Raw genomic sequence first — 15,962 nt, forward strand, 5'->3', positions numbered from 1 at the left:
ACCCAGGAATGGTTGACACCAGGGACAGGAACGTTGTGGGGAGCCCAAGCGGTCCCTGCTCTTCTTTCTTTGCTTTTCCTGAGTATCTGCTTTATTCCCTCTCTGTAGACTTCCTTCCCCTTCTCCTCATGCTCTACATGGTGGAATGTAGTCTTGCTCTTTAGGAGAGCAGCTAGATGGAATTTCTTGGCTCCATTCCCAAGTGTTCTGGAGAAGGGACTCGTGGGTTTAGTTTGGACAGGGTGCTTATCTTTGGCTGGGAGTGTGGGGGACAGGAGCATAACATACATATATGGCTGCTGTCCATGAGCCACGTGAATGAGGGTGGGAGGGGCAGCAGCCAAAAAGGGATGCTGGGCTAACTGAGGTCGTGCCCACTTCTGATTGTTTGGTTCTTCTAAGCGGATGGACTTTTCTTCCTTCAACATCCAGCAAGTACTGATAATACCAGCATACCCCACAATAGCCAATTTGTTATAATACACTTCAAAGAGAAATAATTTCAGAGCAGCTACTCTTTGTGGGTTTGAAGCCTTGGTAGAGGAGAAAGGAGGAGACTTTGGGATGGCCTAAGAAGCTGAATTTGGGTGAATAATGGGTATTCAAGGAGGCAGTTGCAATCCAGAATAGGGGAAATCGGACCAGTGATGGGGCAGTCTGCTTTTCATCTTTGGAATTGCAATGAATGTCTTTTATCTCCTGTGCTGTGAGACCCTATGGTGAAAGGCGGAAGTGTGCAGGAAAACCTGCATAAATTCTCTTCAGGTTGGATGTCCATTGCTTTCTTTGTGCCTGTTTCCTTGACTCCATCACTGGGGGAACAGTTCAGAGATGATTCACTCATTCATTCATCTGTCCCTTCATTCATTCATTCACGGATGTTTTAACACGGATCGTGCTTCCCACGCTATGGTGTAGTGAGGGCAACGGCTCAGTAAACATAACACAGCTCATCTAAGCCAGCCTGAGTTGGATCAGGAAATGCTTCCTGGAGCAGAGGCTCTCTCAGCCGAGTGTTGACAGATGACTGATATCGGCCAGGCAAAGTAAAGGGAAATATATCCCAGACAGAAGGAGCAGTGTGTTCCAAGGCCCAGTGGTGAGAAGAACAGAATGCCCAGGCAGGAAACAGACGCTGCAACACTGGGCTCACCTGGGAGTGTGCTGGGACCACAGTCCTGAGAGCTGGGAGATACTCAGGCGTGGCTCCTGGGCAGCATGAGGGGTCCGGGTGTTTATTCTGAAGACAGTGGGGGACCCCAAGGGAGAAACTCACGTGTCCTATTTGCATTCGTATCCACATTTGTTGGCTCATGGTCCCCTCGGGGAGGCTAAGTGGTGAAGGGAAAGGGTGCTGAAGGCGAGTCCAGAGCAGGGTCAGATTCTTTTCTTCTCGTTAGTCATGGTGTCTTTGGGATGGCAGTTACATTTGGGCTGGACCAGAGGGTCTCAATCACCTTCCGGGGACGTTTGACAATATCTGCAGACATGTTTTGGTTAACACACGGTGCGGGGGCTGCTCCTGGCATATCGAGAGTGGGGCCTAGGCGTGCTCCTGAACATCCTACAGCCTTTTCACAACACACATGTATCAGCCCCGCGTGTGAGCAGGACCCAGGCTAGACCCAAGCGTGGTCAGGGGGCCAGCAGCATTGACATCACCTGGAACTTGGTGAGAAATGCAGAATCTCGGGCCCCAGACCCACTAAACCTGACCCTGCAGTTTCGCATCCTCCCCACGTGGTTCAAGTGCACATTCAGGTCCGAGGAGCCCTGCTGGAGGGGAGCCCCAAAGCCTGACCCCCGTGGGTGGCCCTGGAGGCCAAGGGTCCGTGGAAAGGCTGGAGAAGGGCTGTCAGTCTTCCATGTACTGCTGCTTATCAGATGTTTGTTCCAGGGATATTTTAACCAGGTGCTGGGGACCCACGACACCTGCGGCGTGCACTACACCTTTGGCTTGCCAGGTCTGCTCGGTGGAATCACCTACATTCTGCTGATCATCTATGAGGTCAACTGGACCACGAAGTCCATGTAGGTGACTTGGTTTATCCCCTTCACACGCGATCCAGCTCGGGAAGAAACGCGCCCCGAGCCGTCAGCCGCAGTGCATGTGTTCGGAGCCAGGCACTCAGTGGGCCTCGGCAAATATTTCCCAGCAGGTTTAGCGATACGTTCTGCCTAGCCTCTGCCTCTCCAGGCCATGTCTTCTTTCCAAAGAGGACAGTTTGGGTGCTGGTCAAAGGCAGACAGCTGTGAGTCCCGCCCCTCAAATGCAGACAGAGCAGGTTGATGAGGCCCAAGTCAGCTGGGTCTGTGGTTTGACCCCTGGGGGTTTATTTAGGTCATGGTGAAGAGCATGTCATGGAGTCAGACTCATCTTGACCTCTTGCTAGCTGGGCGTGCTCCCTAATCTCTGTGAGCCGCATGGCCTGGTGTGAATGCAGGTCATAACAGGGCCTCCCCTCATAGGGTAGTTGGAGGCTGCTTGAGGCCAGGCCCCTTGCGGTTAAAACTATTTAATACTTTAATGTAGAAAATTGCTAAGCACAGACCATCTTTGAGGCCCAGAGAGAGAAGGAGCTTGGTGAAGTTCTCGATGTGAGGCAGGAACATGGGCCTCAGGACTAGGATCAGATCCTGTGTCCTCCAGACAACGGACTCCAGTGACTGGTTGGGCATACCTTAGCCACGGCCATCACCTCCCAGAGGTTGTGTGACTGTCTTCCAGGTGTGGATCACATAATATGAAAGAGTGACTTGAGCATGATACAGGGATATATTTTTCCAGATGACCTGTTGCAGTGATCAATAATAATAGTACTGGTAATAATTACCACTGTTTATTGGGTGCTTTCTAGGTGCCAGGCCCTAGGCTAAAAGTGTCACACACATCATCTCATTTAATCCTCGCTACCCCCCTTGAGAGGTATTATTACCATACTCTAAGAGACAGTAATATGGGGAGTTACCTGTCCTAAGTCCCTTGGCTGGAACATGGCTGTCCAGGTGATGAGCACTTGAGTTTGGTGATGAGGAGCTCATTGTGTTTGGAGGCATCTCGGAGAAATCATGGAGGACTGGGTCCCTTGTAGCTCTGACAACAGAGATGGCCACAGCCCCACATTATAGGAATCACGTACGGCATGGGAGACATTGCTCCTTGAACTGCTTGGGGTAAGAGGGAGCCCACCTCCAGGTGGGGAGAAGATGGTCTGTGTGAAGCAAGACACCCCAGTGATGGGCTCCAATGATGTTTCTGCCACTGTTTTCATAGTTGTGCAACTCAGCAAATCCTTTCCTGTCTCGGAGCCCCTAAATCCTTCTCTGTAAAGCTCAGGTGCTTGCAGGGGCCAGGCAGATAAGGTTACAAAATGAGAGCAGTGAGAAGAGGCTGGGAAGTCATGGCTGACTGGTCTGAAATCAGCACCAGGCAGCCATGACTGTGCCAGGACCCAGGCTCAGTGTCCCCAGATCTAATGACTTTTTAAGAGAAGCCAGAAATCCACAGTTACGCACCTGCGCTCCCAAGCACTGGCAAGAGATTCAGAATCATTAGAAACATCGTGTGGGCCAAATTCTGCTCGTGGGCTGCCAACCTGTGCCTTCTGAACCACCGATCCTTCTAGCTCCCCAATTCTGTGCTTCTGTGGCTCTCCTAGGGCAGTGGTTCTCCACAGCACTAGCGTCCCCTGGAACTTGCTAGAAATGCAAGTCCTACCCTAACCAGACCTGCACTGTTAGTGGTGTGGGCCCAGCCACCTGTGGGTCAACCAGCCCTCTATGGGATTCTCCTGTAAACTAGTTTGAGACTACTAACCTAGAGCAAACAACAACAAAGAACAACAAAATGAAAACAAAGGTCAGCCAGCCAAAGGTGTGCTGCTCCAGGACTAACAGACTATTCTGCAGGAAAACAAAGCCCCGATTGTAGATAGTGGCCAAGTGCAAGCCATCCTGGGGCTATCACTGAACTGGGAGTTGGGAAGAGTTGAGAACAGGGGCCAGGATGGGACTGTGGAAGATCAAGTAGTTGTCCCCTCTCCTCTGCAGGAATCCAGACAAGGGAAGGGCATAGCGACAGAAATGACACCTCTTAGGGAGGCCTCCTCTGGTCAGCTGGAAGTCAAGGGCATAGGCTTCAGGGAGGGACGGACCAGGGTCCCCTTTACCAGCCATGTGACCTTAGGCACAGTATACTCAAACTCCTCAGTTTCAGTTTTGGTCTGCATGATGGGAGGTTAAGATCTGTGTCCCAGGGCTGCTCTGAGGATTCAGCAGGGAGTGAACACCCTCTTATCTTCATGATGATTCTTGCTACTGCGGCTTCTACAGGAAAGAGGGACAAAGGACTAGCTGGGAGTCAGACCACTCAGTGTGACACGTGGAGCAACTGTTTATGGGCGTGGTGTCATGGGGCCACAGCTGACTTTTCATTCACTCTGCCCACAGGGTGTTTGTTGAGCTCCTATTCGGGGAAGCAGATGGGAGCAGGTCACGTGCTGTGCTTGCCACAGGAAGGGGGTGGGGTTTCACGAACTGTGGTATTTAAGTGGTGCAAAGACACACTTCGCTAACCTTGAATCATGCAGGCCAGACACTGTGTTTCAATTACTCAGTTGCATCAGGGAGAAAGGCTGCACTCGGGTGCTAAGTGTCCCCGTGCTTGGGCCAATGCCAGGTTGGCAGGCCTCCGACTGAGATCTAAGCACTCAGGCTGCATCTGGAGGAAACTTTAGCCACACTTTGTTTACACTGCATCTTTTTACAGTTACCTCCCATTTCTCTAACATATTGACTCAAGATTTCCTTTTAAAGACATTTATTTAAATGTAAAAAGAAAAAAGTCCACTGGAAGAAAATTATTTAAAAAAAAAAAAAAGTATCCTTGGAATGTCAATATGGCCAAATTTGTGAAGGTAACCCACAAATGCCAAAATTTGGGGGAGAGCTGCATGGTCTTTGTGGGTAGAAAGGGTTTGAGTCCCAGGAGCCACTCATGCCAAGCCATGTGACGTTGGAGGCCCTGGTTCACTTTTCCAAGCTGGATCTCCCCATTTGTGAAACAGGGACACCAATAGCTTGCCCAGAACGCTGCTCCAGAATCATGTGAAATCAGATAGTAAACATGGGGAGCAGAGGTGTAGGGGAGCCCACCCTGCCTGGGAACTGTCAACATGGCTGGCTCTGTGCCATCCATTGCTGCTTTCAGGTGACATCAGGATAGAGTGAACTGGGGGGTTGGCAGTTAGCAGATTCAGGATCAGCTTCCATGCTACCATTTAATGTCACTTAAAAAAAACACACACACACATTTTTGTAGTATAATCTACAGCCAGAGAAGTACAACTATCATCAGGGCTCCTCTTGGTGAATTTTCTGACACGCCCAGGTAATCAGCACCCAGAACTCCTTCATGTCCCATCCCAGGGCACCCAGGAACCTGACTTCCAGCACCATCCATCAGTTTTGCCTGCTTTTATCCTTCATGTTCATGGACTCCTACAGGAAATCTGTGCTGCCGTGTCCCTGGCTTTGACTCTACTCTGTAGTTGTGAGACTCTCCCACGTTGTTCATTTTTATTGGGGTAGTGGGGTAGAGTGTAGAATTGTGCTTGGGTTTACTTCATAAGGGTGACTGAGTGATGATATGGAGAGGTCAATGTCATTGATGGAAAAGTTTAATGTTACAGTTCTCCTGGAAATGAGAGGCACAGCACACCATATAGGGCCCCACAAAACCTTATCACACCCAGGGACCAGGCAGTCTAGAGAGAGGGGAACTGAGACTATGCCTTCAGGTGGATGGCAGTGGGGGAGATAGGAGGAATGGGGGAGTCCCCTGTTGGGCAGAAACTGAGAGCATATGTTAGAGTTTGTGGTCGGGGGTTTATAATGTGAATTTTGCACTCCCAGGAAATCTGACTTGCTGGAGAGAGAGCGGTAAACAATTTCAGCCATTAGTTGGGCCTTGTGATAAATGAGTGCCATGTAGACAAATACAGAATCTAAGAAACACAGTTAAAATAAGTGTTCCATTGTGTGAATATGAAACAATTTATCCATTACTGACAAGCATTTGGGTTCTTTCCAGTTTGGCACTATTATGAACATTGTAGTATTTCTGCTATGAACATTCTAGCACCTTTTTTTTCTTAGAACATACAAATGCTCTTCTGTTGAGTAAATGCCTAGAAGCAGAATTTTTGGATCACGGCATTCATATAATCCGTTTTAGAGGATATTACCCGTTTCCCACTGTAGTTTGTGCCAGTCCAATCACCCTTGGCACCCAAGAGTTCCCTTTCCCTCATATATTCTTCAAACCCCATATTTTCCTACATTTTAAGCTTATCCAATTAGGCATCAAACATCACTTTAATTTTAATTTCCCTGATGACCAATTAAGTGCAGCACTTTTCATATGCTTTCTGGACATTTGAACAACTCTTGTGAATTGTGAAATGTCTGTCCAAGTTCTCTTGCCCATTTTTCTCTTGTGTTCTGCCTTTTTCTTATAGATTTGTAGGAATTCTGGATATAGAGCCTTTGTCATATAAATGTATTGTGAATATCTTCTCCCATTTTGTAGGTTATATTTCACCTTCTTAATAGTATCTTTCAATGAATAGAAGTTCTTAATTTTAACACGGTTCAATTCACCATTGTTCCCTTCACGTTTGTGGGTCCTGTTTAAGGAATCTTTGCCTACTGCAAGGTCATGTAGATGTCCTCCCAGGCCACTTCATAGTTTAAAGTGAGGTCCTGGGATCACCTAGGAGAGAGGACAGGGAAGTATGTTCAACAGGGGTGGGCTGGGGAGATGAGCCTGACAGCCATGCTCTACTCCATCTTGTCCTGATGGAAATAGAACTTTCATCTTTAATTGCCTCATGAAGGAACAGAGAGGTTAGGTGACTTGCCCAGGATCATGCAGCTAGTGAAAGTCCTTGGACTTGAACCTGGGTTTTCTGCCTCCTGGTCAAGTTGATCATCTATCGTTTCTGAGAATTGTAGTCAGCCAAAGAGGATCTTGGAATCCCCTCTTTCCCTCCTTCATGTCTGTATAGCTTTGCAGGAACATGACAGGGGAATGTGTTACCTGGGGAGAAGAATTATTCTGCTGATAGCCCTTCCTGACAGCATCACTGCTTTGCAGACAGTCCTTCTTGACCCCAATGAGCTCTGCAGTCTGATTCCCGAATGTGACTACATCCTATTTTGTCAGTCCTAGGATGGGCATCCAGTTGTTCTTTTGTGCTGGGACACTCAGCTTGGCCATGGCTTCAGGTCTGATAGCTGGTGTTTTGACAGGTGAGTATGAGACCACTCTTCTTCCCCCATGGCCCAGGGCACAGGACTTGAGGCCAGAGTGCATCTGGCCCATGGCCTCATGTGTCTGTGCCCATCCCCTTCCCTGTGAACCCCTGCAGCTCAAGCCAAATGATGCAAAGGGGCTCAGACCTTGATTAACAACAAAAATGGAATCACATCATTTCAGAATTAGAAAGGCCCTCAGGAGGTGTGGACTCTGAGGATCAGAGAAAATAAGAGACTTTCTGGAGTTTACAAGTAGCAGGGAGTGGCAACAATGCAGCCTCTTGAGCCCAGGGCTGGTGATTTCACCCAATTTTGTACAGTGAGCCAAGGAAACCCTTATGCCAAAAAGTTCACCTTCATTCCCTGAGAATACCCATACTATTATTTTTCAGCAAGTATTTATTCAATAGCTACTATGAGCCAGGGCACTGTTCTTAGGCACTAGGGACAAAACAGTGAACAAAACACGTTCCCTGGTCTCATGGAGCTGATATTCTAGTGGAGGGGGAGGGGACAATAAATAAACAGATAAGTAAAGTGTTTACTATGTCAGAGATGGTAAGTGCTATAAAGAGAAAGAACTCAGGGTAGAGGAGCACACCTGAAAAGGAAAGAGGGAAGGAGACATACCATGTGTTTATTTGGCAGAAGAGCATTCCATGAAAAGGGAGAGCAAGTGCAAAGGCCCTGAGGCAGGAGCAAAGCATGCTCAGTATGGCAGATATGGATAGAGTGAAAAGGAGAGTGGCAGGGCTTGAGGACAGAGTGGTAACAAGGAGCCAGATCATTCTGAGAGATGGGAAAACACTGGAAATCTTTAAACAGAGGATTGAATTATACTTTTACTCCTGCAATATGACAGAATGGCAAAGACCCTTAGGGAGTTACTAATTTGCCAGTCTTATTTATATGCTAGGAGAAAATGTGATTTCTGTCCAGAAGTGCTCACCTTTATTCTACAAACAAATAGCCTTATTGGTTAGACACTCAGATACTGTGTCCCTAAGAGGGAATGAATACAAAAGAAGAGACAAAATAGCATAATCAGACATAAAGGGGTTGTGTGGCATTGGGCACATTAGTTTAGTCTCTCTGGGCCTTGGGCGGCTTCTCTCTAAAATGAAAGGACGATGGCTTCTTTTCTGCTCCAAAACATGTAGGAAGGTACTTTTTGGAATTGCCTGGGTGACTTTAGAGAACAAGACTGACTAGAATTGCTCTAATATACCCACTGGCCTCAATTTTCTGCAGTCAAGGTGATTGATTAAATACAGATGAGAGGGCGCCTGGGTGGCTCAGTGGGTTAAGCCGCTGCCTTCGGCTCAGGTCATGATCTCAGGGTCCTGGGAGACTCAGAGAGTCCCGCATCGGGCTCTCTGCTCGGCAGGGAGCCTGCTTCCTCCTCTCTCTCTGCCTGCCTCTCTGCCTGCTTGTGATCTTTCTCTGTCAAATAAATAAATAAAATCTTAAAAAAAAAAGATGACAACAACTATCTATGGCTTATTTAAAATAAATAAATAAATACAGATGAGATAAATGCCTCCCTCTATAAGTTTACATTCTATTTGTGGTGGCACTGTAATCCTGAGTAGGGTGACCAGATTTAGCAAGTGAAAATACAAGATGCCCATTTTTAAAGTTCCATATTAACTGAGCATCCTGTATTTTATCTGGATATTTTTTCTGGATATTTTATCACCTGTGACACCATTCACCATTGTCACTAGTATTCAAAAGGTGAAACTGACTTGCACTGTTTAGTAAAACCCCTTGGAGGGTTTTGTGGGTTTTTTTTTTTTTTTTTTTTTTTTATGCTTGCCTGGAGTTAAGAAAGAGAATAGAATATTGTTCCTGTAAGAGTTAAGACCAATGAGCATTCCTCTTTACATGTGGCTTTGAACATAAGAACACTGGTGAATAAAAAGAACTCAAACAATGGAAGGGGGAAGGAGAACACCAAGTAGCCCAGATAACATCAAGTTGACCCCCTAAAGCTGAGCATTTTGCTTGCCAGGAGGTCCCCCAATTTGGGACCTGTCTGCACTGACATAGGAAACAATCCCCTCCAAGCATGGTTGTTGGGTTTCCCAGCTGTGGAAGATTAGAAATGGCAGGTTAGAAGTGGGAGAGGTTTCTAGAGGTAAGGCCCACTGGAAGAAGTGAGAGGTGAAAGGAGACAGCCTAACAGAAGAAAAGAAATTCTTTTTTTTTTTTTAAATTTATTTGACAGACAGAGATCACAAGTAGGCAGAGAGACAGGCAGAGAGAGAGAGGAGGAAGCAGACTCCCTGCTGAGCAGAGAGCCCGATGCGGGGCTCGATCCCAGGACCCTGAGATCATAACCTGAGTCGAAGCCAGAGGCTTAACCCAATGAGCCACCCAGGTGCCCCGAAGAAAAGAAATTCTTAAAGCCAGACACTAGAACATGAAAGCTTGAGCTGCCAAGAGACACCAACCACCCTCAACAGCTATATATTTTCTCTACATTAGATAGCATATTCCCTAAATGGATGTTCCTAGCAATTGTTCTGATGAAAAACAACAACAACAGTCTAAATGTGTTTAGTGTTATGTCATAAGACAAGAAAATATATTTTGGATGCATTTTCATCAGTGGCGAGGAAGCCTCTGCTATCTGGAAAGTTCGCGTAGGTGTTTGAGATTATTTCTGAATAATCCTAGCTAAACGAGGTGTGCTGGTTACACCCTACATGTCAATATCAGTTAAAGGTATGCATTAAAAGAGGAAAATGTGAGTAAGTACACGCCTACTCTTGTTATTCTTACTACTTAATACTTGGGGACCGATCACCATTAAAAATACACAGATACATCTATCAACGGCATTTCATATGGTTCATATGGAAGTTGAGCAATCCCTTTGTGTATCCTGGGAAGTTCGGCCAACTTTGCACCACTGCAGGAATACGCACGGCCAAGCTCCCTGGGCAGAGGCTGGATGGGTGGAAAGAAGAATAGGCACAAAAGCAAGCTGTTATAAACTACTTTCCCAACTACACTACTGGCGTCTTGAGCGGAGGTCACAGAGTTTATTGGAGCCAGCAACGCCACACTGACAGGAACGCGCGGTTGGAGTTGCTGTCCATGGTACCTCTTGTGTCAAGTACAAATCAGCTTTTCAGCTGGAGCGCTGTCTGACAGGGCTCTTATATTCCAACTTGGGAAGCATGTCAGATCGGTAGCTACCGTACACCTCTCAGTATCATCTAAATCCTTTGGAGATAATTGCTCTCGCCAGTTTTCTTTTAAGAGATGTCTATAGAATTAATAAGGCTGGTCCAGGAAGGCCAGCGCTTCAATTTGTCCATTTTCTGGCTGTAGAAGAAAAAGAAGAAGGGATTTTTGTTGAGTTAACCATAGCTGGCCTATGATATTTTGATTAATTTTGAGATAACAGATGCTGTGCTTTAAAGGTTTAACATGCAATATTGAATTTTAACAGGTTTGGTCTTAAGCCTCAAAATATTTAAGTCACCTCCTGCAGCTAAACATTTTGATGACCAGGCTTTCTGGGAGGTAAGATTTTGAACGTAATGTCATCGATGCTGAGTGAATGAACTTAATAGATATCTGTTAAATCTATATATAGGTTGACTTGGTGTTTGTGAGAACAACTAGAAACAAAATTGTGTGTGTGTGTGTGTGTGTATGTGTTGGTGAGGGCTGGGGGAGTGGTAAAGGTTACCATTCCCCTGACGCCTCAGTCACTGAGGGTCAGAGATGTGAGAATGGCCACTGGCCTTACTTCCCCCATCTGGGGCCATCAGCGTGGGCAGGTGGTTTGCCCTAAAGGCCATCGAGTCTTGCAGTGCCCGAGCCAGCAGGTCCAGTCTCATTCGACAGACACACTGACCAGAGCCATGACCGTCTGGGTTCTCACAGCGAGTGTGCCGCAGAGCTGGGTCTAGAACACAACTCTTAACAATCAGGAGCCAGTGGACACAAGACCGCTTGTACTGTAGGAATCTGGGATCATTTAGCCAAAGGACAGAGAGCTCAAACAATGCGGCTGCTGCCAAGGGTCTCTGTGTCCTGTGTAGCGTTTGTTGTCATGACTAGTCTGGAAAGAGGCTCTAGAGAGAGGTTCCCTGTCACCCCACTGCACACCTCCCTTTAACCAACACTCCTGGTTCACCAAGTACTCTGATGTGTCACCTTACATAACTCCCATTTGATGCTGATGTTGGCTGGGCAAACATTGCAAAACTGTAAATGGGAAGTGGAGGCTGACTGAGGTCGGGCTAATGCCCAGCATCATCCCTTTGTGAGCAGCAGAGATAAGACCAGGAACTAGACCTCCCGAGTCCCAAGCCAATCCTTTTTCCACCTGGCATGCCTAGATACTGATCACTAGAGGGACAGAGAGCCAGCCTCATTATGGGCCTTGGCATTAGTGTTTGTAGAAAGAACCTGCCCTTTCTTCTCCTCTATCTCCTTTTATCTCTTCTTTTTCCTCTGCTTCCTCCTTTACTGTGTCAAAGAGCTTTACGGAGGTATAACTGATTATGACACACATATTTAAAATATATAATTTGATACTTTTAAACATATTTATATGCCCATGAAATTGTCATATCAGTCATGTCCGTCAAGATAATGAACATATCCATTGCCACCATGTTTCCTTGCGCCTCTTTGTAACTGTTCCTTCCCTATCCACCCTATTTCATCCGAAGCAACGCTGAACTGCCTTCTGTCCAATAGATTCATTTACATTTTCTATAATTTTATATAAAGAATCACACAGTACATTCTTTTTCTGGCTGCTTTTACTCAGCATAATTATTCTGAGAGTCATCCACGTTGTTGCTAATAAACGGGCTCATCCTGTACCAGCATCTCCCTATAGCCAGTCTCTCTCAGTCCCTGCAAGCATGCTTGCCCCTTTGGTGGTAGCAGGGTTAAATCTAGTGAAGGACACAGAAAACTGGTTTAATTCATCCGTTCAGTTCACAAGTATTTATTGAGTAACCCCTCCCTACCAAGCATGCTGCTAATTAACCAGGGATGCCACAAATGGGACCAATATCCAGCTCAATTATTTGAGTTGCAGTAAATATTTGCTGAATAAATGAAGGGAACTTGAGGAACCTAGCCTAACACTGGGCACTGCAGCAGCAGGTGAAGTGGAACCCTGGGTATGGACCTAGAAGGGGAAGACGTGAATTCCAGTCCCCATTCTGCAAGGTCTCATAGAGGCAAGTACCATGACCTTCCTTGCTGGTGAAATAACCGTAATCTTTGTTATACCTCACTGGGTTGTTTCAAAGACCAAATGAGGTAATAATGGCTGTAACTACATTTTGTAAACTATAAAATGCAAAGCACTACACAAACAGGAAAGCTTATTACTGGGAGTTTAGCCAACCACGAAGGAATACGTAAGCATGACGGTTATCATCTATCGTAAGCCGATGGGTTCCAATTTTGTGCTAGATGCTTTTCAGCATTATCTGATTTTATCCTTACAATAACCCTGCACAAGAGTAAGCATCCTTGTCTTAAAGATGAAGAATAGGGTGCCTGGGTGGCACAGTCAGTGAAGCATTTGACTCTTGGGTTTCGGCTCACGTCATGATCTTGGGGTTGTGAGATCAAGCCCCATGTCAGCTCCGGGCTCAGCACTGAGTCTGCGTTAAGACTCTCTCTCCCTCTCCTTGTGCCCCTCTCCCCACCACACTCTTTCTCTTTCTAACATGAATGAGTCTTAAAAAAAAAAAAAAAAAAAAAAGAGTAACTTGTCCAAAATGACAAAGCTAGTAAATGGAAAAGGAGGAATTTGAACTGATATGTTTGGCTCCAAAGAAACAGCTGCTGCTCCTGGAGGACAGTTACTTCTCCCCTCCTTCCCCCACTATTCTGATTAATCCTCTTACAGCTGAGCAGAACATTTATTCAGCAGTAGAACACAGCTTTCATTGGAAAAGCCAAATATCCATTAAGAGGCAAGAATTCAAACTTCCAAAGCTGATAAATCAGGGGTAATTTTTTTTCCCTCTTTTTGGTAAACCATCTGAAAAGACATTTTAATCATTATCGAATGTCCTAATGCATTTCAGAGAACCAAAGACCTGGGGATTGGAAAGGCTATTCCTTCCCTTGTTGCCCAAACCATGCCTGGCAGTTCCACACTCCCCAAAGGTCCCCCTGTCATCATTGGATGATTCTATTACCAATTAATCATTCATTCACTAATTAATTCCATTTAATGACTTACCTAATACATGACAGAGCTCTTGTGTAAAGAGTTGGAGAGATAATAGCTCACAAGGAACCACATACACTAATGCTCTGTCTTCCTATAGATTACAATGATCCTTCTGCAGATACTGATTTACAAAAATTCAGTTCCTGACACAATTTTTCATAAACTCCCTCCTTCAACTTTTTATTTCAATTTAATAACCATGGATTTTATTTCATGCTTTCCAAAGCACAAGGACTCCCCGACATCCACTCATTCAAATTAATTCCAGTTAACCTTTCTGAAAATAGGTTTTTTGTGAGTCTATTGCAGACAAGCCCCTGTCCTGGGTACTGTGTGGGGGATCAGAGAAACTAGGGCTTTCACTACGTATGACCGGATCTTTCTCTGTGCACAGCTCTGTCTGTTAAGCACTGAGTGAGTAATCCTGGCAGCAGCTGCTGGACAAATGAAAGAAGGGAAAGACCATGAGTTTCGGGAGGTCAGGGAATGTGGAACTTGGGGAGTTACGTTGGACTTGACTAAGTGGCAGGAAGTGAAAGACATTCCAAGCAAGGGGCAGGATGTGAGCAAGACCCGGAGAAGCAGGAGGCAACCTGGCTCAGCAGCATGGTTGGTGAAGGGAAGGATGAAAGGTAGGCATGCGCCACTTGATTCAGCCTCCAGGCATTTGGAGGCTCCTGAAAGTTTAAGTGGGGAAATTACAGGATAAGGTTTTTAGAGCTGAGTAAAGACTAAGCTCGTGGGATGGATTCTGAAATGAGCACAACATGCTGAAGATCATCCATTGGCTTCTAACGAGTATTTGCACTTTATTTTTAAAATGATTTTATTGCCAAGAAACATAAACCCCACCACTGTTTTAGCACATAAATACCTCGGAATGTGTTGAGTCCCTCTGCTGTGTTAGGCACAATTCTCAAGAGCTAGCCTCACCACACTGGCATCACCCCTGCTTTTGATTTCAGATACATGTTCCAGACACACAGTGAAGATTCAGCAAATGCTTGTTCAACAGAAATGAGGAGAGCGGGTTTCTAAAGCAGAGTAGGAAAACAGATAAGGAGCCTGTCAGCAGACTCCTCCCCTCTTGGAGAGGCCCCTGAACACAGCCTTGTTCGGGAAGACAGTGCCTTCAGGAACGTTTACTTCTCTGGGATTCAGTTTCTTCATTTGTAAAATGAGATCAAATTCCACACTGTGGAGTCAGACGGACAGACGGATCTGGGTTCTACCACCCCTTGTTCTGTGATCGTCAGAGCCCCATTGTTCTCATCTCTGTGGAGATAGGAACAGTAATATCTCACCAGGTTGTTCTAAGGGTTAAAAGGAGATGTGGGTGAGATGATAGCACACGGATCCTCAAAAAACACCCCATAAGTGTTAGCCACTCTGATTGCCACTTCTACAACTCTGTGGCCCATGGTACTGGATGCAGTGATTTATGGCACGGTGGGACGTGGCACCCCCTAAGAACTTAGGAGATGCTCAGCTTGCAGAAGAGGAGACCCAAAGGAGAGCTAAGAACAATCTTCAAATACTTCAAAGATTATCATGTAGAAAAGGACAAATATTTGTTTCCTATAGGCTTCTCCTGTACTTAAACTAGGCCCAGTGGACAATGCTGTATAAATTGCTAACAATTTGAACTTGTCTGCAAAATGGAATGAATTACTTCATATGTAGTGCATCCTCTGTCACTGGGGGCATTCAAACAAGCCAGATCACGATTTACCAATGACTCATGTAAAGAGCTGTAAGATGAGATCTAAGAGTTCTTCCCGTTCAGATTTTGCAGAAGACCCTCTAAGACCTTTGTGAGGACATATTTTTGTCAACATGTCAGTTTCCAAAGATCAAGCCAGAATCAATGTGTCCAAATTTTAAGACTATAAAGGTTCATCTGTAATAAAAATGTTCTCTTTGCTTTCACAGTTTCCTCATTTGGCTACTGGATTTTAAGCAAAACCATCCAACAAAAACAAGGCCTGTCTGAAAATGAGACAACTTCCTTTCACTGTTGCCTCCCCTTTTTGGTGGATGACACTCATTACAGCAAAGTCTCCTTATATACAATGAAACAAGGTCAAAGATTTGAATTTGATATTTAAAAATAAGATTAAAAATGTATTTGAATAGTAATTTCATAATAGTTTAAAATAAATGTTTGGTTTCATTAAAGATGATGCTATCAGTATTTTCTTGGGTGCAGACATGCAATTAAGGTATTGGTTCGATTTTATTGACAATTCTTAGATTCTTTCTCATGCTTAACAAAGCATGCTATGCCACCCAGTGAACTCTTGTCTACATCAGCAGAACACAGAACACTAAATAGGGAAAAATTAAGAATTCATTTATATTTAGTCCTATATTATGGACATTGTTTCTACTCCAGCAGTTTTACAAAGTAGTTCTT

General features: G+C 45.4%; 1 protein-coding gene across 2 annotated transcripts in view; it reads left to right on the top strand.

Annotated features, from left to right (window-relative positions):
* Positions 1-15,623, top strand: part of LOC123950726 (RH-like protein) — a 36,733-nt gene extending 21,110 nt beyond the window's left edge. The window contains exons 7-10 of one of the 2 annotated variants that reach the window (XM_046019051.1): positions 1,898-2,031; positions 7,232-7,311; positions 10,781-10,854; positions 15,479-15,593. In XM_046019051.1, coding sequence (XP_045875007.1) covers positions 1,898-2,031; positions 7,232-7,311; positions 10,781-10,854; positions 15,479-15,505 — 315 coding nt within the window. In that variant the 3' untranslated portion in view covers positions 15,506-15,593. Of the gene's footprint in view, positions 1-1,897; positions 2,032-4,478; positions 4,502-7,231; positions 7,312-10,780; positions 10,855-15,478 lie in introns of both variants that reach the window. The other variant, XM_046019060.1, reaches the window with a different exon arrangement.
* Positions 15,624-15,962: the final 339 nt, after the last annotated feature.

This window comes from Meles meles, chromosome 1 (assembly GCF_922984935.1).
Source record: "Meles meles chromosome 1, mMelMel3.1 paternal haplotype, whole genome shotgun sequence".
NCBI classification, from domain to species: Eukaryota; Metazoa; Chordata; class Mammalia; order Carnivora; family Mustelidae; genus Meles; species Meles meles.